Source organism: Brienomyrus brachyistius, chromosome 1 (genome assembly GCF_023856365.1).
Source record: "Brienomyrus brachyistius isolate T26 chromosome 1, BBRACH_0.4, whole genome shotgun sequence".
NCBI lineage: Eukaryota > Metazoa > Chordata > Actinopteri > Osteoglossiformes > Mormyridae > Brienomyrus > Brienomyrus brachyistius.
The window spans coordinates 36,726,460-36,752,683 of NC_064533.1; the positions used below are offsets into that span (position 1 = coordinate 36,726,460).

General features: G+C 38.0%; 3 protein-coding genes across 6 annotated transcripts in view; 2 read left to right on the plus strand and 1 right to left on the minus strand.

The window, feature by feature from the left end:
- Nucleotides 1-1,432: 1,432 nt before the first annotated feature.
- cir1 (corepressor interacting with RBPJ, CIR1) lies at nucleotides 1,433-7,219 on the plus strand. The gene is made up of 10 exons (XM_049008043.1): nucleotides 1,433-1,652; nucleotides 1,958-2,052; nucleotides 2,317-2,390; nucleotides 2,506-2,519; nucleotides 3,023-3,075; nucleotides 3,168-3,216; nucleotides 4,358-4,475; nucleotides 5,313-5,419; nucleotides 5,801-5,886; nucleotides 6,046-7,219. Exons 1-10 carry the CDS (start codon nucleotides 1,581-1,583, stop codon nucleotides 6,926-6,928), a joined length of 1,551 nt encoding a protein of 516 aa, XP_048864000.1. The 5' UTR covers nucleotides 1,433-1,580; the 3' UTR covers nucleotides 6,929-7,219.
- A 7,442-nt stretch (nucleotides 7,220-14,661) lies between these two features.
- On the minus strand, nucleotides 14,662-17,116 carry LOC125741031 (transcription factor Sp9). The gene is made up of 2 exons (XM_049012701.1): nucleotides 16,959-17,116; nucleotides 14,662-16,618 (listed from the first exon to the last, which is right to left on the minus strand). The coding sequence occupies exons 1-2, from the start codon at nucleotides 16,977-16,979 to the stop codon at nucleotides 15,320-15,322; spliced, it is 1,320 nt and encodes a 439-aa protein (XP_048868658.1). The 5' UTR covers nucleotides 16,980-17,116; the 3' UTR covers nucleotides 14,662-15,319.
- ola1 (Obg-like ATPase 1) overlaps nucleotides 16,407-26,224 on the plus strand; it is a 51,507-nt gene continuing 41,689 nt past the window's right edge. The window contains exons 1-2 of one of the 4 annotated variants that reach the window (XM_049012704.1): nucleotides 16,407-16,538; nucleotides 24,033-24,133. In XM_049012704.1, the coding sequence (XP_048868661.1) occupies nucleotides 24,033-24,133 (101 nt within the window). In that variant the 5' untranslated portion in view covers nucleotides 16,407-16,538. Of the gene's footprint in view, nucleotides 16,539-17,385; nucleotides 17,406-23,308; nucleotides 23,407-23,811; nucleotides 23,949-24,032; nucleotides 24,134-26,224 lie in introns of those variants that run through there. The other 3 variants (XM_049012705.1, XM_049012703.1, XM_049012702.1) reach the window with 3 other exon arrangements.

The following is a 26,224-nucleotide window of genomic DNA, read 5'->3' on the forward strand; positions in this document are numbered from 1 at the left end:
TTGCAGATAATGCCAAATAATGTGACAACAGTACTGATCCCTCATGGCATATTGGCATTTGAATGTTACTTACTTTAATCAAAATGATATTTATGGAAGACATTGATTATTATCGTTTCAATTTTAGAATGATGAGTATGCAGGTTACCTGTTTTGCTTAATTGTTTTGTTTTATACCGAACCATAATTAGTACTTATTAAACCAAACTAGGCATTGTTTTAAATTATGCTATATAGTGCCCTCTGCTGGTCACAGAAGGTGCACGATATGCTTGTAAGTGAAAAATTAGTTGTGGAACAGCTGTATTCTGAAAAATACAATAATTCCTAGTACTTAGATAAATCATTATGGAAGCAATCGTGTTGATTTTTTAAATTAAACTAACGTATTTAGACCAGTGCAATAAGGAAATAAGTGGGAATCTCCTTCTGAGATGTTGGTCTCAGACACAAGTTCAGCTGATATGCCAAAGCAGTCTGCATGTTTTTCTCCTAGTGAGGCATTTGTTTACATGAAATTTCAGAGAATCATGATGGGTGGAATTCCTGAGTAATCACAGCAAAAGGACATTTCAAGCTGTTACACTGGTGCTATTGATCAGCTGACACAGATACTGTTCTTTTCCTTTAGGAGCTGCAAAGTATCTATGACGCAGCTAGACAAATTTATCTAGGCCTCTGTCTTTCGAAACTTGCACCCTCTATATTTTTGAGGGGACTTACACATACCCGATAGGTTGCAATGGATATTATATTCAAAGTAATAAACAAATAACTCTTAAAATTACAGGATATTTTATAAATGTGATCTTATTACAAAAAATATGACTATGCAATATCCACATTTCTAAAATTTGCTGCTTTACTATAACTCTTTAAAGAATAGTTATAAAGCCAAAAATGTTGTTTGTACCGAAATCCTATCCAGTCTTGTGTTTTGTACCTCCTGGAACTCCAGGCTCACAGCACCCTCTACTGGATAAGATGTATGAAAGATGAATTGATGGATATTGCTGGTTATCCTACAGACTGTATTATTCATAATTAAAGTATCAGACACAAATATTGCACTGTTGAGTGTGTCAGCCTCAAACTGAACCGACACTGAGCTGATTACTAGTAAGGTGAGGTTTAGAAAAATGGCAATAAAGGATCACACTAAAACTCAAAAATTTGTCACTGTAATGAGTTAGGAAGTTTCAGAATTTGCAAAGTCTGCCACCATAATCCCATAAAAAAGTAAAATAAAAATGTTCATTTTATTATATAATTATTTATTTATAAAACTTAATGGCTTAAACACATGCATTTAATATTATAAAACAAAATATCGCGAGGGTTTTAATTATTGAAAAACAGTGCTTTTATTTTGAAACTTCAGAATTTGTCACATACCGGAAATACTTATTCTTCGTCATCTGTTTCCGAGTTCATTTGAACCGGAAATACTTGCCTCTACTTACGGGTTTTGTCAATATTTGTGGGGATTCAGCGTTTGTGTCCTCAACACATTTGCTATAAACGAAAACATCAAAAGCAATTCTTTGACATTAGCACAGCTCACAAATTATTTTAGCAACATGGGGAAGTCATTTGCAAATTTTATGTGTAAAAAAGATTTTCATCCTGCCTCAAAATCTAACATTAAAAAGGTAAGCGAAATTCATGACTTTTTGATTTAAAGAGCTACACAAATAGTACGACATAATATTCAATGGACGCAAAGTTCACAAAACTTTTAACGAAATTGAAACGAAAATACTGAAATACACAAAATATTTAGTTTGTTAAGTCAAATGCGTTTTTGGTTGTGATTTCTTTCCTCATTTGATACGCTGTGCAAGTGTTTTATTTATATATATATTTAGCGAAACTTCAACTAATCTAAGGTTTCGTTCAAAATATTTTTAGGATATAAATAGTATGCGTTATTGCGTTACTCGATGATTGTGTGTAGGTATGGATAGCAGAACAGAAGTTGACGTTTGAAAAGAGGAAACAAGAAGATCTGATGCAGGCTTACCTGAAAGAACAGGAAACTTATAACAACAGGTCAGAATTGCTTCCAACTGGGAACTAAGCAGTTTCTTGGTCTGTACTTGTTGTTGATTTTTGTCTTAACATTTCCGTTTGCCTGAATTGAAAATTACAGTGCAGTTAAAGGGCCATGCTCCTTTAGTCGAATTTGGTACATGCCTTTGTGTAACAACTGTACAGAAATATTTGAAATGAAGAGATAACGGTTTAAGTGTAGTTCTTGCGATTGGTGGCATTTTATGTTCATATTTCCAGTAAAAATAAAAAGTTTTCTTGCAGGCTGTTGATGGGTGATGATCGTGTGAAAAATGGTCTCAATTTTATGTATGAGGCACCACCTGGCGCATCGAAAGGTATTTTATTTTGAGGGCATGCTTGAAATGCATACCTTTTTAATATCTGGCCATATTTATTATTAACATGTATCTTGTTTCTTTTTCTTGGTTTATTTCCCTTTTGGTTATGAAGAGGAGACAAAAGAGGTATTGTTTCCTCATTTATCCATCCTCAAACCATTTATCCGGGTCCAGGTCACTGGGGGCTGGAGCATGTTACTGGACTGCAGTGTACTCTCGACATGTCAGTCCATCACACAGCAAACACGCACACAAATTGTCCAGTTTAAAGATGCTAATTATTGCATGTCTTAGTTTTTGTAGTTTGTGAGAAAACCTGTACAACACAGCAGAACATGCAGACCTCACACACACACACGTACAGTACCAAAGATAGATTAAAACCCCTAACTTATCATGTTAATAGATTTCAGATCCCTATCTATCTGCTGTCTAATGTTTGCAGGAAATAATTTTTTCCCACCAAATCTATGATTTTCTGAATATATGCAAGTAGCTTTGCAATAGAATAAATTGGAAGGTTTTTAAAGTATTGTATGTTATGTACAATTTTTATATTAGCCTTTTTGTGCATATTGTTTTATTTTTTTATACAAATCAACTGCATTCTGCCTTTTTATTCATTGCAGGAAGGTGAATCAGAGTACAAGTTTGAATGGCAGAAAGTAGCTCCACGTGAGAAGTAAGTATAGCAGGTTTTTAAGGTTTTAATATGAACAACAGTTTTCTTTTTCTGTCTTTGAGAGAATTCATTTAATCCTTTTTGCTTTTTAGATATGCAAAGGATGACATGAACATCAGAGATCAGCCTTTTGGAATTCAGGTATACTTTTGTTCATTCCAATTCATTCCTTTTTGTGCAATTATTATTGTGTTTGAGAGCTGTGGGGTTTCAGGTGATTTCAGTGAATATGACATCTGATCAGTGGTGGCCTTCTCTGGTCTCCCTAGCTGCAACTTCTGTTATTTAGATGACTGATTCAGAACCTGTCATTATATTTTCCTAGTAATTTGAAGGTTGGTGGTCCAAATCTCGTGGGGGGTGATGGAATGTCATTGATGGGCCCTTAACCCCCCAGCTGCTCCAGGGACTGACTCACCCTGCTTTTTCAATTAAGCATTACTATGGATATATCTGCTACTGAACAAATGGAAATGTAATGGTATCCAATGAAAGCTGTAATGATCCAGGACCTACCTCAGGATATTTAATGCAAAAAGGACATGAAATGGAGCTAGTGATGGTGCTAATTCTTGTGATTATCCATATTTTTATGTACACTGTAGAGATTAAACTTTAAACTCATTGGTACCACTTTACAATAAGGCTTCCTTTTGCTACTAGTAAATGGTAGTAACTCAATAAAAAGAAAAATGTGTTATAACTTGTTTAAAATTGTCTGTTAGTAATTTACAAAGTGTTACAACCTAATTAATAACCAGATTATGAACTGTTCATAAACCCTTTATAGGGGTAGGCTTATTGTAAAGTGGCACCAACTCATTTTACTTGTAAATGCACAAACCAAATTTTATTGTACATATTAGACTTTAAAATGCATATCTGTGATATCTGAAATCCTTTTAACTGTAAAGGCCAGGGTTTTACCATGTGATTATGTGAGATGTGTCGACATGAACAGCATTTTATTATTTATTTCAGCAGCCTGTCTTGCACTGTGCACATGAGTAGTAGAAGGTTTAAGATTGTTAGCATATGTTTTGTTTAAGATTGTTAGCATATGTTTTGTCATTGTTAAACTTTTTTTGTGTAAGCTGCATAGTGATGTGTAAAACACATGACGATAACACTGAGTGATATTCCAGAGTATTGCCATATTGTCTGTGAGATTAAATTCTTTAAGACGATTCATACATTATTCATGTTCCAATGTTCGCAGGCATCATGTTTTGTGACAAGCATAATTGACTAATTTGGTTGCTGATCCACCCTCCTTCCGCAGGTGCGTAATGTGAGGTGCATCAAGTGCCACAAATGGGGCCATGTGAACACGGACAGAGAATGCCCGCTCTTTGGCCTGTCCGGGATCAATGCCAGCTCCATGACCTCTGAGGGTGCAGGTGGGTGGCAGTCTGCCTGCAAGCATCTCCTGCTCTTATTCTCAAATGGATTGTTTGTTTATTATCCACATTAAACAAACAGACTTAAAAACGGTTGCAAATGTTTTATTACAAGAAATGGCCTTGCTTGCTTACATCGTTTTGTAATGCTTTAAAGCTCACCAATACAGATTACTACTACTACTCGTTTCTGTCAAACCCATTTGAACTGTTCTGCTGTTTTAACATTTTGGAAATTATGTATTATTGACTAGCAGACTGAAAGATGTTTCTGCCACTTTCCAGTGGGAAACTAAGTATTTTTCGCACCACCTATTATCCTGTATGTTTTTGTTATAAAGATGTAGACACTTTTTTCCCCACTGTTAAGGTAATGTGGTTATATTTGGGTATAAATTTGCAGAAACTGAATGCAGTAGGTATACTTTTTTGTGGCAATTTTGGGTCAGAAGACTACGACTTTGCCAGGTACTGGTGTGTCATTTTTGAGGTGCTCCGACCCACTTTGCTATCACATGGAGGGACCCCCCGGCTCTAGAAATCAGGGATGTCGGTACGATGGTGTGTCTACCCAGGGGAGCCTCTCGCATACAGTGTTGACAGTGGAGTCCCCCTCAAGCTGGAAGAGAAATGCAATTACTGTGTATTTCGGCCCACCCCCCTACCCGCTGCTTCAGGGGAATAATATCTTATGATTTGCTCAGCCGGAAAAGCGAGCGAGTCGATTTGTTCACCTCCTGCAGGAACAAAGGCGCTGCTGCGCTCCCTGCTGCGGAGGGAGTAGCGGCAGTGGGCAGGCGTCAATGAGACTGTTAAAGCTGTGATTTGTCCTAACAGGTCCGTCGATGCACCCCTCGGAGTTAATGGCTGAGATGCGAAACAGTGGGTTCGCGCTGAAGCGGAGTGTGCTGGGGAGGAACGCCACAGTGTGTGATCTCACGCAGGTAATTGTCTTCCAGACGCCACCCCTCCACACCCGATCCAGGGTGGGGGGGGGCTGGTCCACCCCAGCAATATTTATGACAGATTTTGAGCTTGTCTGACTGTTCCAAAGTGGCCAGTTATGAGCAAATGATGGACCTCTTACTTCCAGTTTGTGGTGAGCTGAGTCACTTTAATGAGCATGAATTCTGGTAATGTGCCTGCAAACAGGTCCTCATCATTTCTCCAAAGCGAGAATTGCAGGATTTCTTCATTCCCCCTCCCTTTGCCACTCATCTTGTGTTCCTTGCAGGCCCCTGCCTCCGTGACCTTCACGGCCTTCAGTTAATATGGCCTGACAAAGTTTGTTTTTCATAGTATGAAAAGTATTTCTTGTGTCATAGGAATATGTGGTCAGTGAAGAGGAGGAAGACCCTGAAGTTGAATTCTTGAAATCTCTGACTAAAAAACAGAAACAGAAACTTCTCAGGTGTGTTTCCAAGAACAGCCATTCTTTAGCACATGTAAAAGTGGATTTTTTCTAAGTCGTACTAATACCACTAAATTCAAATCCCAGGAATACATTGTCATTGTTCCGTCAGGATCTAGTTTATTATGGAGTCATCCTGTTTGTTTAATTCCATTGAAGGAAACTAGATCGACTGGAAAAGAAGAAGGAGAAGAAAAAGAAGAAAAAGAGCAAAAGCAAGCACAAGAAGAAACAGACGAATGACTCGACATCCAGTGACACCTCCGACTGCAGCAGCAGCGATTCCGACACTGACTCAGAGAGTCAGTGCAAGGCCAAGAAAAGGAAGAAAGTTAAGGGGAAGAGGTCCCTCAGTGGTAGCAGCAAGAATTCGAAAAGCCCCCTCAAGGCACAACGTTCTCCTCAGATGGGCAGATCAAGAAGTCGGGATCTAGGGAAGCAAGAATGCAAGGAGGAACCCACATCTGGGCGAGGAGGCCGGGTTACTGATCAGAAGAGGCATGAACACTGCAGCAGAGACAGGCAGGCCCATTACAGTGGAAGGGGCTTCAGTCCACAGAAAAAGAGGGACAGTGAAGGACACCAGGACGAGAGGAGAAAGGGGAGTGAAGCTGTGGGTAGAGCATGGAGAGGAAATGAGGATGACAGGGGCAGGAGCAGGGACAGGAGCAGGGAAGGGGGCAGGGACAGGAGCAGGGAAAGGGGCAGGGACAGGAGCAGGGAAGGGGGCAGGGACAGGGAAGGTGGCAGTAGCAGGGATGGGGAAAGGAGCAGGGGAAGGGGTAGAAGCAGAGACAGGGAAAGGGGCAGGAGCAGGGGAAGGAGCAGGGACAGGGAAAGGGGCAGGGACAGGAGCAGGGAAAGGGGCAGGAGCAGGGACAGGGAAGGGGGCAGGAGCAGGGACAGGGAAAGGGGCAGGAGCAGGGACAGGAGCAGGGAAAGGGGTAGGGACAGGAGCAGGGAAGGGGGCAGTAGCAGGGACAGGGAAAGGAGCAGGGAAGGGGGCAGGAGCACGGACAGGGAAAGGGGCAGGGGCAAGTGAAAGGTAAACAGAGTGACAGGTGACAGGCAGAAGCAGACAGGGAAAGTAACAGAGAGGGATAGAAGCAATGGGAGAAGACAAAGGAATGGATGTGACAGGCAAGCATCACTTGGGGAAGAGTGTTTTTTTTTTTTTTTTGCATTTTACAGTACAGACGCATTACTATTGTAGTTTATATCTGTGTAACAGGCACGTGTTTTAATGATGTTCAGCATGTATCTTCCCTAAAACTGTACTCATTCTATTGGAATTAAAGTATTTTGCATAGAATAGCTGCAAAAAGGATATTGACCCATTTTTTATTTATGTATTTATTTGATTATAATCATTGGTCAACACCAGTTAAAATTAAAATGAAAAAACGGGTCTTGGATCACACTTACTGTTTGTATTCTTTTTAATGAACTTGACTACAACTATAATGAACATCAGTGTGAGAAGCATAAGCTGCGATGATAAAATACTTCCAGCTCACAGCCCCCATCTACATTTTAGACTAAAAAGCATTACTACATGTATAAAAACAACAAAACTCAACCCAACCAAAAGCACAATACATCACTTATTTTTTTCTCTCAGACTGATAAAACAAGGCGTTTACAAAGTATAGATCTATGTGTATTTTAAAGAATGTAATGTAGAATTTGATAAAGCGGGCAATGTGTGGGCCTGTATGTGAAAGTTTTGAGACGAAATTAAGTGGGAAATTAAGTAGGAATTGCATTCCTCACAACTTTACTTTGCGAATACGTTAATAGAAGCATAAAAATATATAGAAATACATTTATCAGTTGATGACATTACGAACCGATGCGTGGATTGTTATGGTTTAATCGCATATGTAGCAAATGAGATAATTAATACAGGAATATATGAAGTAGACTAAGCTTTTAATACTGAAACCTAGAAAGAGCCTGAAATGTAATTTTTATACAATTTTCTCGTAATAATTTTCTCAGTATTGACAAAACGTAAGTTGTTTCCTTGTGATAACGGAACAATTACAAGGATAAACATATAGCCTAACATTCAGTGTATTATTGCCACAGCGTGGGGCGGCATGGTGGTGCAGTGGTTGGCACTGTTGCCTCATACCTCTGGGACCCGGGTTTGAGTCTCTGCCTGGGTCACATGTGTGCGGAGTTTGCATGTTCTCCCCACGTCGTCATGGGGTTTCCTCCGGGTACTCCGGTTTCCCCCCACAGTCCAAAAACATGCTGAGGCTAATTGGAGTTGCTAAATTGCCCGTAGGTGTGCATGTGAGAGTGAATGGTGTGTGAGTGTGCCCTGCGATGAGCTGGCCCCCCATCCTGGGTTGTTCCCTGCCTCGTGCCCATTGCTTCCGGGATAGGCTCCGGACCCCCAGCGACCCAGTAGAATAAGCGGTTTGGAAAATGGATGGATTGCCACAGCGTGTCATTGCAGGGTTGAAGACTCATTCATCAGGCATGAGACTCACCTTTCAGACCCTTATGCAAGAAGTCTTACAGAAATCGATTCCAATTTACACCTACAATTAGCTAAATTGGGATAGTTCCCAAACCCTACAGACTATTTACAATGTGGCAAAATGCTCCTGGGAGTACAATCGAACCTCGTTACTACGTACCCCAGATACAACGCTTTCACCTTTTCAACGTACAGGTTTCTAATTCCCGTTTTTAGCCTATGTATGTATGTATTCCAATAGCAGCCATTGTTTACAGCGTACACCCTTAAAGCGTAAACTTCGATACAACATCCAAATTTCTAGAGAAAATACGAAAACTAACCATTGTTACAACGTACAGCGCTCTCCCTGCCCACCACAACTTGCGTCGCTACATCTACCTGTATCTACTTGATCTTCGCCCGACAATGCACCAATTTGGATGCGAATGTTTATTTTAAAAATCCATTTTGACCAGCCGTTGTGTATTTTCGTTGCCGTTTATCGGCGGCCGGCACTAAGTAATCGTGAGTAATTTAAGGAAAATTTCAAGGATCCAAATGAGCTTTGTTGAATTATTTAACAAGTAATGTGTTCGTTTGTTTTGTAGTCAATTTAAGGGTCTGTTCTATTAAAGTTTTATCATTTACATGGATATTTCGTAAGTTCTTTCATCCATCTTGCACTAAGTGGTTACAACGTTCTATGCTTATAACGTACATGTTTTTGATATCCCGTCTTGTACGTAGTAACGAGGTTCGACTGTATTATACAAAAATATTCTGAGGGCTGAACAAAAAAAATGCTTAGTTCAGGATGCTAACCAATCAGATTGTACAGCAGGTGGATCCAGGCAACTAGAGGAGGCAGAACCAACCAATCAGATGTCTTGGTCCGGCTTCCTCTAGTTGCTTGACCCACCTCCTCTACAATCTTACGAATGAGATATGTTCTGAATGGCCGTTCGTAACTTGAAAGGTTCGTAAGTCGTTATTCAACATCATTTTAAGGGTATACGCAAGTACAAAGAACTAGGATGCTGGGAGTACGCACAGTACGCTTCTGAGCGGCGGGAGTAGCGGCCAGAAGTCGTACTAGGCGGAATTGGAGCGCAAATGATGTTGAGGAAAGGAAACGGGAGCCCAATGAACGCAATTTGGACTTACAGTCCTCTTCGTTCGTATGTCTGAAAGTCCGTAAGTTGAAAGTACGTAAGTAGAGGAGCGTCTGTATTGAGGCAGGGTGAGATGGCTTTATGCCTTGCTTTAGAAAATATCTACATGCCCTGTCTCTATGTTACACCATGGTCCTGGGCCACGCTGTTTCATATCACTGTACAAAATGTGTATATATGATATGGCAAGAAAATGCCGTTAAATTTGATATAAAACAAACCGTCATACCCATATTCACATCTAAATAAACTGAATCATTGAGGGTTATTCCACTAAATAAAAATGTGCTATGCTTAATACTGTTCCGTCTACACAATGACAGTCATACAGAGCAAACACATTATTGGTGTTAGAGCTCCTCACCCCTGCACACTGGATCTAAAACGAAAGAGTGACAGGTTGCCACCTGGTCTCAAATGTTAATTTTACGTCTTCGATTAACTGTATAGAAGCTATAGTCTTTTTTAAACATGTTGCCTCGAAATCTCAGGAGAACTATTCTGTTAAAATGAGTAAACGACGGTCATTCACTAATCGAGAAAATTATTTCATCACGGGAAAACATAAAAATATTTTAGTGCTTTTATCGACTAAGGTAATTTACAGATTTATATTTATAAAGAAGAAAAAAACTTTTCTGTGTTGTCGGGTGCTATGGTAGGACGGATAAGAGCATGGCCAAGATCCTCCCTGGCCCCGCCACTGAAACCTACACCGTCCCCGACCGACCGGCAATGTGCTTAAATGCGCTTTAATGTATGTTATCACATTTATGCATGCGGCACTGATGCGGAAATGTGTGACTAGGTCCTCCTTAACTGGTGGTTAGTAGTTAGGTTGATCTATCTTTATTATCAGTTGAGAACAAGTAGTGCCGAGAAACGTGACTTGTCCTGACAATTCACAGTATTTTCCAATAGGTGGAGCCAAATCCATTAATGTGAAAAACAGCCTGTTTTAAGATTACGGGTTTCGTGTAATATAAAAGTGAGATAACCAAATATTAGCAATGCAAGGAATTTTAGATTTCAAATAATGGGAAGGTTTTGTGCTTAATTAGTACATAATGTAGAAAAGCGCATTTCCGCTTCCAATTTTTTTTAATGAGTGACAAATATGCATCTGGTGAAGTATTACGGGGGAGCATTGAAAAAAAGCAGTAACTGCTTCATATGCGGTTTAAATTCGGGCGAAGAAGTCGGAAAGCTGCTTTCCATACAGCCTATAGGAAATTGCCGTTAATAAAACGACATAAAATATTTGGTTTCTTTATATTTCGTGGTAGGCCTATTTTATATGCTGCGTAATGGTGAACAGTACCTGCTGATAAATTTGCTTTCCAGCATCCTGTCTTGACCAAAATGTCAAGTAATTTGTTGATGCAATCGATCATGAAGGGAACATTATATAATTAATTATAACATGTATTTTCGCCGTATACATTTATAGAATGCTCTATTAAATTATTTTATTATTGTCATTGTTATTATCACTATTATTATTATTATCATTATTAATAATAATAATAATAATAATAATAATACTTCTATGCATGTAATTTCTGTAGACGCGTCTACATTATTTTCAAATAACTATACTTTGGCTATTTCGAGTTTGCATTTGAATTTCAGATTTATTCAATCTTAGACCTATGTTAAATAATTTCGATGTTGATTCACCTTTTCATGTTGAAAGTCGGTTACTTGGGGCTTATATTGTGTTTTATTAATGTATTACAGAAATTCGAAAAATGACAAGTTAAATGGAAATCACAAAATATGCGATACATATTGATACAATATGAATACTTTTTTCATCAGTTGAACTACCTTTATTCACCGGAAACAGTAATGGTTTTCAACAGTTATTATAGATGATTATCACGTTAGTTTCTGCAATGCTACTTGCATTTTTTTGTTTCAGGCAGGATCATAAAACTTATTTCTGAGCAAACACTTTTATAACACACTTGAGCTTGGTCGTTAATGGTCGTTAGCTCTACCCTAAAAAGGCATTTTAGAGCGTTATACAATACACATTTCATGGATGATGTCATTAACCATTATTAAGGATCAGCACAAAAGGTGAAACATTGGTAAAATCTATGACTTAACACGAAATTTTGTCTTGAGCCAGGAAAGCACATTAACGAAAATATTTGTGTAAAAAGATCTTCGAATAGAATATAAAACAGCTGGGCTGTGTAGCTAAAATGCTAGAGAGAGAAATTAACCGTATAAATGTTTTGTTACTTTGTTTAAAGAAGTCAACGAAATTTGTCGTGAATGAAATCTGAAATTTGAATGTAGTATGAAATATCAGGTTTGTTATTGGACGAGTCATCAAGCATATTTAGGAACGTCACATAGCGTTACACAATACTCATAATATACCTAATTATAAATGTATCTCTATGGAATTCCATTAATATGTTAGGTCTATAGTTTGTTTAATGTAGGCCTATTTAATAAAGTGTATTTCGTTAACTCAATTCGGTACTTACATAATTTTTTTGGTGTCATTCTGTATTTATGTCCATCGGTAAAATAACCGTAAGTGTTTTAACCATTTTGATTGAATAGAATTATTTATTACAGGATTTTTTTGCGTGTTTTAAGTGATCCGCTCTTGAAAGTTAAATTAATATTTATTAAGTGCCGTATTTATGTTGTCATTGATTAATGCTTCTTCTCAAGCTCATTAGATTTCGATTAAGAATGATTTGATGTTAATGTAATTAGTATGTAATTCTGATGTACATAATTACTGTAATTACAACACTCAGGTAACCCGGTTTGAGCAAAAAGGTTAGCTTCAAGCTCCATTTACTTTTCATCCTTAAAAAGACCAGCGTTCGGTATGTTTATCGCTGGAATACTTAGCCCATTTACTCAAATATTGCGGTTAAGCGTGCGTGGTAAAAGATATTATTAATTCAAGTCATGTTAAGTTAATTTGTTTTAGGATAACAACAAGGTGAAACAACAAGATGATGCAGTTATCTCAAAGTTGATACGAGAAAGCGTTTCAATTTTATCATCTAATTTTTTGCGAGATATTCACTTTAACCTAAAGGTGGCACTAATGTGTAATTTTCATACCAAATGTACGTCAATAACAGGATACGAATTTTATATATCTATTTTATATAGATGTTTCGGTAGCATTAAGTTGGGTGCTCCATAAACTTGTCGCATAGCCTATTTTCTTCCGTGCATCATATTTAATATAGAACCTTATACTTGCAGTTACATTAAACGGAAACATTTATAAACGAATGGTGTTTAGGTATTTAGATAACTTACTATAATTAGAAATAGAACATTTGAAGTGATCAGTAAATACGAGCCAGGTGGAATTCTGCATTTCATATGTAATGAACAATGAAATAATTGTTCTTGCGTTTCAATGAAGGGAAATGCCTTACAATTTGCTATCTTGAAGACCTAGATGCCAGCATCGTAAAGTCCTTGATCATCGAGCCGGACGGTATAACCCCGTGTCCTGCTAGGCTGGATGTAGGTTCATCTCTTTGATCTCTTTTCATTGTTTCTTTCAAACAAAGATGACTTCTACTCAAAGCACAGCGAGAGGACATTCCAGTGTAATGCATAAAAAAGCACTGACTGACAACAACCACTGTCCGCGACCCCAGGCATCTCATTGCCTCAAAAAGCAAACTTACTTAGATCATGTTGTATACAGACCCGTTTATAGATTTTAATATAACCATGTAATTGCTTATTGTGTCCCTCGAATTTCCATCAGTTTCTATGGCATTTCTTTTTATAAGAAAATAAGTCATTTGAAAACAGTCGGAAGTTGATCAGTGTAGAATAAATGTAATCAATCTTTAATTTATTTATTCAGTATGTGTTTGTTACATTTTATTTCTGTTTGGCTGTGCAATTTTTTTATTAAAAAGCATTGTAATGTTATATATCTGCTTGATTTTTGGTGTGAACCATTTCCCTTAAAAACCCTATATTAAATTCCAATTTGGTTTGGCAGGTGGATTTTTTTTCCACGCCGGCATTTTATGTTGTTTTAACAGTCGTCCGAGGACAAAGGGAAATGAAAATAATTTTCGTCAAAATAATTGCCTTCTGGTCAATTTAACTTTCCTGATTCTGAAAGAGATTGCCTAAATGAGATTCCTGATGCTAACGTGTTTCCCAGGCCTGTCCTCGCGCTCTAATTATGCCTTGGGTTTTTTTTCGCTTTAGAATCGGACGCTGCACTGGGTTCGCACAAAGAAGTCAGAAAGCATCCTCCAACCTTTTCAATGCGGGGCCACTGATATTCAAATAGCATGCAGGCACCACTGACGGCGGAGCGACAGGAGCATTTCAAATTCCAAATTTGCATTTATCTTTTTTTCCTATTCAAAGCGAGTAAGAAACAGTTGCCTTCCCATAATGTCAAATCAAGTGCCACGTTTTTATATACAATCTTAAAAGTGGCTTATGGGCTTATTAGCAACTGTTCATTTGACATGCAAATATAAGCAGTTAATTTGGACAATTAAAATAGATATTCAAGAGCGCTTTGTCACCAAGTCCATAGTCCTCTTTTCGGAAAACCTCAGATAGCACAAGGCAGGACAAATTATAGAGATTAATTAGATATTTCATAAGACACGAATCCCCAACCGGGAATACAAGACTCGCGGGACTGGTGTGTGCTCTAGGTCATAATTAATAACATTTAACAAGATTTTCATTTGGACATAAAATGCCTGTTCCGTACAATTAGCTATTCATATATTCAATACAGGAATGGCTCGTCGAAGCGTCCACATACCCTTTATTTTATACTGCAATAAACTTTAGCAGATTTGAAATTTTGAATGTGTTAGTTATTGTGAAGATGTAAATAGAAACACACACACACACACACACACATACACACACACACACACACATATATATATATATATATATATATATATATATATATATATATATATATATATACATATATATATACACACACACACACACATTTAGCTATTCTTTATGGCAAATCACTATATTCACTGATTTCGGAGAGATGAGTTTCACTTCAATGTGAAAACGGGTGTTTAAAAGTAAAAAAACTGATATTTGGCAGTATTAAACCACAAACGCTTTCGGATTCACGCAGATCCTTTTAATTATAAGAAAATGAAAGGCTTATACCTGCGATCTTAATACAAGTAAACGTTTATAATATCTTTAGAATGTCAGAGGTTGAAATGGTTAACTAATTTTTAAATAGCTGTTTACATACATAGTGATATCCACAAAGTGCGTCGAAAATAATGGAAATTCCCTGAATTTCAGGAACCCAACCACGGACAGAACGATAATAATTAAAATTTACAAGAAAAAATAACATGTTCCTCATTATATATACACAATGAATGTCAACAATACACATTATCTCACGAAATTCATTGGGTTTGCTCACCTCTGTGTGCACTTATCCGTACAAAAAATAATTTGTTTACGTTTTTATATTATCTGTCTTGAATTGTCTGAAACACGCGACGTAGTCTTTGCGTAATAGAGGCCATTGGTACATTAAATAGCTTTTCAGATTACTGGGTATAGTGAAGTTATCTGAATTAATTAAAAAAGAAAGAAAAAACCATTAAAATATGTTTCTGGTGTCGGTCACATTTCGCAATAAGTCATGTTAAACAAATCCCAGACCCGTTTTATTAAAACAAATGCAAATTTTAAGTAGCTAATTTAAAAAGCAATCTTCGAGGTCATTCGTATTTCATTGCGATGGCTCTTCTTGTTACTCGTTGTGCGGGGATGAGTCCTTGACCGTGACGCCGGTGGAGTTTACCCCCTCCAAAATGAGTTCCGGGGACTCGGATCTAGGAGTCTCCAGGTTACTGGTGTCCGTGTCGCTGTCGCTCCCTTTTTTGCCTCCTCCTCCAGCGGTGTGGGTTTTAATGTGCTTGCTCAAGTGATCGCTTCTCATGAAACGCTTGTTGCATACTGGACAAGCAAACCTTTTCTCCCCCGTGTGGGTGCGAAGATGCCTCTGAAGTTCGTCAGATCTTGTAAATCTTTTACCACAAAAAAGCCAATTGCAAACAAACGGCCGCTCCCCAGTGTGCCATCTCAGGTGAGCCTTGAGGTGAGACGTTTTCCCATAAACTTTGCCGCAACCAGGTATGTGACAGCTGTGAAGACCCTTTCTCCGAAGGCTTGCCCCTGCAGGCCCCAGGCGTTCAGCCTCCTGACAGTTCGGGCAGTCGCATGTTGCTCTACCTGAGTACCTTCTGGATGATCTTGACGAGCCTCCTATCCCCGAACCGGCTCCTGAGATCATGGCATTTGCAGTTGAGGAGTCCGTATACGTGGGGATCACAGTTTTGAAACCTTCCTGTGTCAACAGGTGCTGGCTAGTGGACAAAAGGTGAGAGGCTGTAGGACTTATTCCGGTGGAGCTGAAAGCGGAGTGGGTCAAAGTGGAAAAATCTGGATTGTAGCCGCTCAGTTGAGAGTGTATGGCCTGGGGAGATCCCGAGTGCAAAGAGGTTTGCAGGGTGTTTGCTGGATTTTGAACTTCGAGCCACGAAGTCGGGTTTGTGTGAACGTCCCACCAAGAAGACGCCCCATTTGCAACATCGCCAGAAATGGTTGAATGGAAGCCAGGCTTGTACCAGGACTCATACGGATGAGCCATCCCTACCCTCGGGTACAGGCTGTCTGTTGAGGTGTGAACTTTGGAAATGAACGCAGATTGTCCCGATTCTTGTGAAGATACGTTTGCCGAGTTGGAAAATAGACTGCTGTACTCGACAGTGAATGCAGAGGAAGTCGGGGAGGTGGAGGCTAAGCAGAATGCGCTGTTGGCTGTGGCAGTCGTTGATGTTAGTCCGGCGGATCCCCGACTTGTCGCCACTGTGAATCCAGGGAGGCTGGATCCCAAATTGCAACTAGAAGGCGATCTCTTCCATGGATGAAATCCGCCCTTCGCGAAAGCACTAGAATCGGGCAAAGTGGTAAGAGGACTGGTGTTACCAATTTTGTTGCAAGTCGCAGCCAGCATGGCCAGAGGAGTAGTTCCAAATCGTGGTTCTTCCTGACAAGAGAAAGCGTAAACTTAAATTTTATCTACACTAACTTCTACGCCATGCCATATATATTAATGTCTATATGTGTGTGCGAGCGCGTGTGCGCACGCATTTCGTACTTGTTCCGAACAACTAATTTTACATGTGTCGATAAAATGAAATTGTACGCGTACTTTTTCGTTAGTAAAAGCAATAAAGCAATATTGGCAGTATATTTAAAAAAAAACACGTCGCATATAAGAAAGCAAAACAAAAAACTAATACACCAGTTCGCCGGTTTCGTCTTAATTTAATCAGTTTTTCTACGCATAGGGAAGATACTGAATATATATTTAAAATTCTACTTACCCCAAGTATAGACGTAGCCATAGCCAAGGCCTGGGCTATTTTTGAATTGGTCACAATGACTAATCTGTGTAATTCGATTGGAATCAAACACTCTGAGCTCTCCAGCAGTTACACGACTGATTACACACTTGGCTCAAAGCTCCTATCTCTATCTAGTTGTAGAGAGCGCCTTCTTTGAAGTACAGCTGGCTGGAGCACACAGCCAATCTAAACACTGGAAATCTAAGCAAGGAGAACGGCTCAGCCAATGAGAGCATCGGAGATGACAGAGGCATTATAGTTGCGTGTCAATCAATAACTGTTGCATTAAGCGTTTTTGCACTGAACCATTAAATGCATTGATTTTTGAAAATTTAGTTTTATATATAAACATTGTCCATCGAGCTTGAATTTCTTTTTTAGATTTTGTTGAAAAATTGAAATGAAAGACACCAGTCCTCTCTGAGGGTAAGCATTTAAGTAACAAGGAAACGGCAGTTAATATTTGTAGTTTTCCGGAACAAGGACATTAATAGTTTGACATTTATATATTTTGAACTAAACAAATTTAGCCACGATAACGATCAAAAGCGAACTGCGTATTCGAAATTGATATAAATGAAATTGCTACATTTTTAAAGGCAAGTATATTGTAATAGTCACATTTAATCGTCCTACTATTTGCAATTCTCTAGAGGCATTTTTCTATCGTCGTCGCGTTTATTCGAATATATATACTTCGATGCATATGCATCTGATGCATTTAAAAATACAATGATCACAAAAGAATAACCTGTCTTTTAAGAAAGTATGTTAAATCTCACTGTGTCGGCACTTTTGTTAGTGTCTTTATTGCCAAATTGCACCCATGTCCTCTCATGGATCGCTAGTCGAAAGGTTAACTTACAGCTTTAGTAATATTCTGTAGCATCTTATGCTGGTAGTATCTCGGTCAGGCGGACATTATCTCTACGGGATAATTTCTGAAAGGTGGTACAATATAGAAGACGCATCGGTATCTTCCATGATGACTAAAGGATTTCATACAACAGGTGACTTTTTGTGCTTAGATGTAACTCGGTGTTCCCGTGATGTACGTGTATGTGCTTGCGTTTGTTTAAAGTTGTTATGAAAAAACAGTAGGACTACAAATGGACCACACCACGAGTGGTGTTGTTTCGTTAAGTTAGTAATTTATTTCCTTTGTAATATAACACTGGCGTATGGCTATTACAACTGTAGGAATTTTATTATTAGCTGCGTCAACATTGAGTATTATGTAATTGAAGACGTATTTACCATTTGTTATTTTAAATAAACTGACAGTGATCAGAATATATTGAAAAGTCATTACTATTAATACCAATATAATCTATAAAAATTTTAACTGTAAACTCCATTGTTTATCACGGATTATCTGTTTTCCACGTGACGTTCCTCTTTTACCCTTCTTTCTTAAAGATCAATGCATTATGCCAATGTGTTGCAAAAGCTGTTAAAACATTAGTTGTAATGGCATAATGTAACAATGGTCCGCTTTGAGGGAATCGTTGTCCCTTTAAAAGTTAAAGCAATTTTCAAGAGAATGGCTTTCAGCGAAAGCTGTGCATTACAGTATTCAGAATGGCCAAATAATGCTCTATTATGGATCCTGAATGCTGCCAGTCAGTCTAAGTGTAATTTGTTCAAAGGCGCTGTGCCTTAAATTCCCACCTATGGAGAGGTGAATATAAAACAATTTCTTCAAATCCAAGGCATAGAGCTTAGAAAATTGCTTCATTTCTGCAATCATGGCAATTTGACTTGAGTGCAATTAGCACTATTAAATGTCGATTCTGCATAAACAAATTTGATTGAAATGCAAAAATGCAGAAGACCTTACGAAACGAAAGGCGCGTGTGTATCTGTTAAGGTAAACGCGTATGTGTCATCTTGCCATAGACATCTAATATTTCCTCTTATAGTGCGCAATATGTATCTGTATGTTAATAGGGTGGGCGACTGCATGTTTGTATATTCTAAATCTATTGAAAGTAAATTATTTGTTAGACGTATAAGGTACTCTAAATCAAAACCGGAGTTAACAGCAGTACACAACCTGACCGATTTCTGTTTAAAATTTCTTGTCGAGGTACTTTAACTTGAAGATAAAAGGAAGCAGATCGTTTGTCCGCAAGACGACAATAAATGTTCTCCGCGAAGGGTTTTAATTAGAGACTATTTCCAGCTTAGTCAACACACATCTGGAAGTTCATGTAGGCCTACCCCTTAAAACATTGTCACAGAAAAAGGGCAAAGCTCTGCCCAAAACAGCGACATACCAAAGAACAACACATACTTCTATGCACTCAAAAAAAATGTAAACCGAAATGAAATTTTCGGCTGTGTACTGAAAATCTAGTGTCCAGTAGTATTTTAGAATACGTTTTTCCAAACATTTGTGCTATTGTTTCATATGTTGGACTAATCGAATTACAGTCGCGTGATATCATTGCATGTTTCAACGTGAATTCATACTCAAACATGCAGTTTGGTCTCGACCTCGTAAACATGATACCTGTATATATATATATATACACACACACACACGCGCGCGCGCGCGCATGTACTTATATGTATTTATACATACATACATATACATACGAAAACATACGATTTTGGGGTGACAATGCCGGTAAATGTAATGTTAATTGCGTGTTTAAATGTAAATCAGAAAGCACTACACGTGAGCCCTAAAACTACTTTACTCTAAATCAGCAAAAGGGGGTACAGAGTAATAAAGAAATTACCGTGGTATAGGATGGCTTCCTATCACTTCATTCTCAGGCACAAACCGACAATTCCATGATGGCAATTAGGAGCCTATTAAAAGGCATTAGATTGATCAATGTACCTTAAACAACTACAATGATTTATTTGCTGACAACAAAAAGCTCGGCATCTATTGTAGTGAGCCTGAGAGAAGGTGCATCCATCACGACGTTAAGCAACAAAAGATAAATGATTAATCCAAACGTATTCATTATGATACTATACATACAAAGAACCTCTGCATTCCTCCTTTTCTGTATTAGTTCAGTCTTGTTTTAAGCATGTTTAACGAACCAGGGTGCAGGATTTAAGGCATATCAAAGTGAAAACCAAAGTTCGTTACTCAACAGACTAATTAGATATTTGCCTCCAGGGGAAAAATAAATTATTTGTAAACAATTAAGACTAATCTACATGATCTTAAAATGCGTCGTGATAATAAACTGTTAATTTAAAATGCCTGGTTTGATTTAAGTGTTAAACGCGTGTAATTAAATAAGATAGGACAAGTTCGAAATTGGTTCCTAGGTCATGTAACGAACAGATGTTTAAAAAAGCAATGCCAGATGTAGTTGTTATACGCGTCATGCTTGTGCATTACGATAAACAGAAGTATAGCCTACAAGCACAAGTATATTCTAAAACATGCATAGAAACTGCACTTTACGTCCCTTTTGACTTTGACATGACCTTTTATGAAATAATCATTCTCTGGGAATGTAATTAAACACGTTATACTGGTATTTTATTTAGATTTCTAGGCGATATTTTGCCATTAAGTAACTAGTATTATTTAAGCATCGTTAGAGATGTGCTTCATCTGTGTACATGTAATGCATGCTGTTTTTTGTACATTGCCTTACAAGACTAGGCAAGGCTGAATCATAGAAACGTGTACATTTACATATGCAAATCTATTCCGCAGCATGCTTCATCATGCAGCTGTATTTTCTCTTATCATACCCACTTAGCTATATTAATAAAACAGTTACAACGAACAATGAATATATATATATATATAATTGACCTATAATATACACGTAATTATAAAATTCAATCGCACCTGAATTGCTGGTGAATTGAAGACTGACACCGGTGTCCCACAGGAAAGAAAAAAACACATAACTCAGCTGGAGTCATTTCTGCGGTATTGAAATACCCGTATTTTATCTGGTTTGTCTTCACTATATCATAAAACAGTATACACTATATTTATAGCACATTTTCTGGACTGGACAAATTTGCATTCATTCAAACAGAATACACAAAATAGGCATACACATACATACATACATACATACATACATACACACACACACACACACACACACACACACACACACACACACACACACACAAGCATACATATGTGTGCGTGATATTTCTTCGTGCAGTACAGTACTGCAATAATGAAAACTGAGGTGAATATTTTTGTAATTATTCAGAAATAAATTGTGTAACAAGTCATGTCATAAACAAATTGTAATTGTTATTAGATATACGTCAAACTACCGCTGTAAAATTAATTTTTCTGCGCGTAGTCCTGTTAACCATTGGATTGAAGTAGGTACAATTTCAATGTGGAGTAGCCTAAATGTCATGAATCAAGTGTCCGTTTTCAGTGGCGCTTCACAGCTCATTTCTCCGACACAGGTGAAACCGAGAGGTTATCTGTCCTTCTACAATTAGATTAATTTATGTGCGAGAGTTTGGTTTTCATGCCACTTCAAATAAATGGCATACAGTCAGTCTAAGCATTATGCCACATATAAATAGCACAATTAGGACTGTTAACGCATGATTAGCTTATTTAAATGCGTAGTATATAAAATTTCATATGTATAGAGGCAATAAAAATATAACCATCTATAAATAACCGGGGTTCAATGACTACATAAAGAGTTTTTCTGACTGCTAATTTTATATTTGACTGCTACTGGTTACTTTGACTTTGACTCTTATTAAATAATACTTTTAAGAAGTTAGGACTAAAACTATTTTGTAGTATTATATAATATAATACTATATACATAATATTTGTGTAAAATTACTTTTAGCGCAAAAGCAAGATGGGACTAAAAAGTGCTAAAGAAGGTGAGAAGTAGTTAAAAAACAACAAGGATCCAAAACTCATCAGACCCCTAATAAGTCGACTCATTAATGGATATTATTTTGCAAGATATTTAGATAAATACCGTATAATTAAGTATGTATAAGCCTTTGGAATTGCACAATTCTATGTGTAGTAGAATATGTATTAGATGGATCTGACAGTTGCTAAAATTACTTATACTATTTTCTCTTTCAGACGTTAAAATTAATTTCGCTGATGCCATTTAGTCATAATTATATGACTCCATTAAAAACGGCGTAAAAAACGTACTGTTTACCGTCTTACCTGATTTCTTATACATGTTCCCTTTAAAGACTTAAAAGTATGTCAGCAGGACACTGTTAGCAAATACATTGAATTTGACAGACGCTTGACGACAGTAGGTAGTTGCGTATGAGTGAAAACAGGTTACACGCCATGCAGATAGGACATACTGGGTTTGAGATCCATTATCATAACATTTCATCTTTTAGTTGAGTATTAATAAATTACTTACACAGAACACTCTACACCCTCTCTCGGTTCAAGATTTTATATAATTTCCACATATACACTTTGTTACCTTATATCTTCATACCTTGACATGGCATTCACTATTGGGACAGAAGGGTCTATTCACGAGTAGATATAATTTGTTGATTTAAAATAAAAATACCCCCACTATAAATGTAATATGCATTTTTAATGTTACTTTTTAGATTCATTTATCCAACGCTTTTATCCAAATCGACTTAGTATATTGTAAATGGAATGGTTACAGTTGACATGTTCCCTGAGATTTGACCCCACTACTTTTCTGTGGTTAACGCAATGCTATACTTGTTGAAGTACTTAAGTTTTATCATATTTTATCATTTCCCTGACACGCATAGAATACATTTAATATGCATTCGACACGCATAGAATACATTTAATATACATTCGACACGCAAGAAATCTTACTGCATGCCTATATTTTTCCATTATAAACCTAAAATTAGCTACATCAAAAGCGTTGAGGTAGTTTACAAACCCCACAGATTATTTACAAGGTAATAAAACTGTTACAAACATGTAAATGCGTGTGCATGTGTGTGCTGACTTGTCACGAATTGAAAATCGAACTGACCAAAGTTGGCAACCCTGCACTCGATACGATGTTGTCAATACAAAGGAAACAAAAATAAATTATAAACTTAAAGAGCTTTGTATTGAAAGCCTTTCTTAACGTTTACTGTGAGATATATCAACCTCGTACAATACGTATTTACCACGAAATTACAAGCATCTGCAAGTCATAACGTTACATTGTCATAAACAACACAGAACAGCACAGCTAAGCTTGCCGGCAAACGCAAGGGTCGTCTTTACGTCTTCTAGTTTCCACGCAATGACGCAGACGCCTACCGCAACACATTTTGTCCAATGAAAAGCCGGGGATTGTTGACTCTTCCGGTCTACGCGCTACCGTCCTCCTTTTCTAATTCATCCTGCTTAGGGTTAGCGCGTGTTCCTGTCGACTACTGTATCGTCTCTTTTCCAGAAGAAAGCTAATTAGATTTCAAGGTGAACTCACAGTGTTTCCATCGCCAAACCCATTGTTTTATAAAAATTGTGCATTCTATCATGTATTCTGCAATAATTTAGCGAGTTAAGAAACCCGTGGTTCTATTAGCTGCAAAGCTAACGTCAGCTATCAGAAATAGTGGAGTCTGGGTTATGTGTTCCACATGTTTAGATAGCTAGCATTTTAACAACAACTAGTAGTAAGTAATTCATCATATTCATCAGTCACAGTATCCATATATCTTCCATATTATTTTGTAGTCTTGTGTATGTTGTAGTCTTATCATGGTGCTGTGGAAATAAAATTTGGTTGTAATATGGTTCTTATCGGCTGGTTAGCGAAAGAGTAACTAAATATAGAAGCCCAGGGAGGCCACAGTCTCATCTTTCTTGTCTAACAGATGCGCGATCTATTTTAGATCTGTATGACTGCCTAGTAGTCAGTGGAGCGATTTTTACTAAGCGGGGATTTTGTAAAAACGCAAGTGGCTTTCATAGTTGTCAATGTTTTGCAGTGGTATGAAAACATGGCTCCTAAAAAGGTTTGTTTGTTAGTTTGAAACTAGGACGAGCGTAGCAGGATCAGCGTCTGCATCGAAGCACTGAAGTCACGTTGTCTCTTTCAGATGCCTCCAAAAAAGACAGGTGATGGACCAAAGCCACCACCACTGATTGGACGGTTTGGGACGTCTTTGAAGATTGGAATTGTTGGATTGCCAAATGTCGGGTATGTTAATAATATGCTGTCAATAAAGCTCCCTTTACAATGATGAATCCTAGGTTAAGTCAGATGTCTAAATATATTGAGTGCAGGTTTTGTCAGCTATTAAGTGTTAACATTGCTGATTTCCATGCAGTTAATACAGGAGAGGAGTAATGATTGGGTTTATGGCTTATTGTAAATATGTTTGTGCCATGACTGCTTATGTATTCTGTGCCTTAATTGGCATGTTGTGATTTCATTTTGCATGTCACTTGAACTTTATCCTCTCTCCCACCAATATTCACCATTGTACAGCTCACATTAGAATATTTAACCTGCCAAGATGTCATAGATAAAACCGGTCCCATCAAAGAAAAATGCTCAGAATTTTGACTCCATTATAATTGTATACAGTGCAAGTGTCGTTTATTCACTGTTTCACTTTTAGAATGCTGATGGAGTTTAAAGATCCAGTATAATTGGAAAAAAATGAATATTTTATAATAGGCGTTCATCTTCCAGAATCTGTGATCCCTATTGTGCAAAACATCTTTTTCATCAATAATTTTCATCACAATATTCTGTGTCAACTCGATTTTCCCCCAGATGCCAATCAGAAGAGTAGGAGTAGAGATAACAGCTCCCTGTTGTACCCATTGCCCATATATAATAACTGCCAGCAACATTTGGTGACGGATTTAATGCTGTCACACACCCAGCCTCATGGGGGGGGGGGGGGGACTGCTTATGTTTTCTTATAGGAGTGATGAGTTGCTATATACACTTTTGATTTTAGTGGCATATAGCTTGTGAATCACACATACCATCCAGAGCTCAGAAATGTTTTGGTTTATTTAAAAGAAAAACTTGCGATGTAGTGCCTTTTCTACGCTGTGGCTAGCAAAGTGCCCTCGGTGTCCTGGTGACAGAGTGGCCCACGTATAGCTACTATAAACAGAGCGATTACTTTTCCAGCCATTTGATTTTAGACGTCATATCTAACACATAATGCCTATTACACTTGACATAAGTCATCTGTGCTGATGAGCCACACCTGTGCTCAGGCAAATACCAGGATGCTCGACAACACTATGTAGTTGCGTATGAGTGAACACGGGTCACATGTCAGATAGGGCATACTTGGTTTGAGATCCATTATCAGAACATTATTTCTTCTTTTAGTAGAGTATTAATAAATTACTTGCATAGAACACTCTACACTCCCTCTCGGTCCAAGATTTTGTATAATATCCACATATAGGTCTGGATCGGCATCGACAGCTATCCGAATATCGGATTGGTGCATCTCTTAGTGGAAGTGTTTTCTGTGGAGTGACAAATCAAGCTTCTCTGTCTGGCAGTCTGATGGACGAGTCTGGGTTTGGTGGATGCCAGGAGAACGTTACCTGTCTGACTGCATTTTGCCAGCTGTTAAGTTTGATAGAGGAGGGATAATGGTATCGGGGTGTTTTTCAGGGGTTGGTTTAGGCCCCTTAGTTCCAGTGATGGGAACTCTTAATGCTTCAGCATACCAAGACATTTTGGACAATTCTGTGCTTCCAGCTGTGTGAAAACAGTTTGGGGAAGGTCCTTTTCTGTTCAGGCATGACTGTGCCCCAGTGCTCAAAGCAAGGTCCCTGAAGACATGGTTGGGTGAGTTTGGTGTGGAAGAACTTGACTGGCTGCACAGAGCCCTGACCTCAACCCCACTGAACACCTTTGGGATGAACGGGAATGGAGATTGTGAGCCAGGTCTTCACGTCTGACCTTACAAATGCTCTTCTGGACAAATGGGCAAAAATTCCCAGACACACTCTAAAATCTTGTGGAAAGCCTTAGCAAAAGGCTGGCAGTTGTTATAGCTGCAAAGGGAGGTGGACTACCTCCATATTGATGCCTATAGATTTAGAATGGGATGGATGTCAAAATTTCCTGACTGTATTGATTTTGGTGACACTATACTGTACTTAAATTATTTCTAATTCATATAGGCTGTATATTTATCATATTCCCACTTTTACTATATTTTAGTGTTTTATGAGAGGTTTTATGTGCTGTTTGATATGATTCAATTGGTTAGGATTTTTTGGGTCTGGGAACTCTTAAAAATTTCCC

What these genes read in the sequence shown, in the direction of transcription:
- LOC125741031 (XM_049012701.1), bottom strand. Translation starts at nt 16,979, where the DNA reads ATGGCTACGTCTATACTTGGG. An exon ending in TGGCTACGTCTATACTTGGG is followed by an intron (nt 16,619 to 16,958) that starts GTAAGTAGAATT and finishes TTCTCTTGTCAG; the next exon opens with GAAGAACCACGATTTGGAAC.
- cir1 (XM_049008043.1), top strand. Translation starts at nt 1,581, where the DNA reads ATGGGGAAGTCATTTGCAAATTTTATGTGTAAAAAAGATTTTCATCCT. An exon ending in CAGGAAACTTATAACAACAG is followed by an intron (nt 2,053 to 2,316) that starts GTCAGAATTGCT and finishes GTTTTCTTGCAG; the next exon opens with GCTGTTGATGGGTGATGATC. An exon ending in AAAGTAGCTCCACGTGAGAA is followed by an intron (nt 3,076 to 3,167) that starts GTAAGTATAGCA and finishes TTTGCTTTTTAG; the next exon opens with ATATGCAAAGGATGACATGA.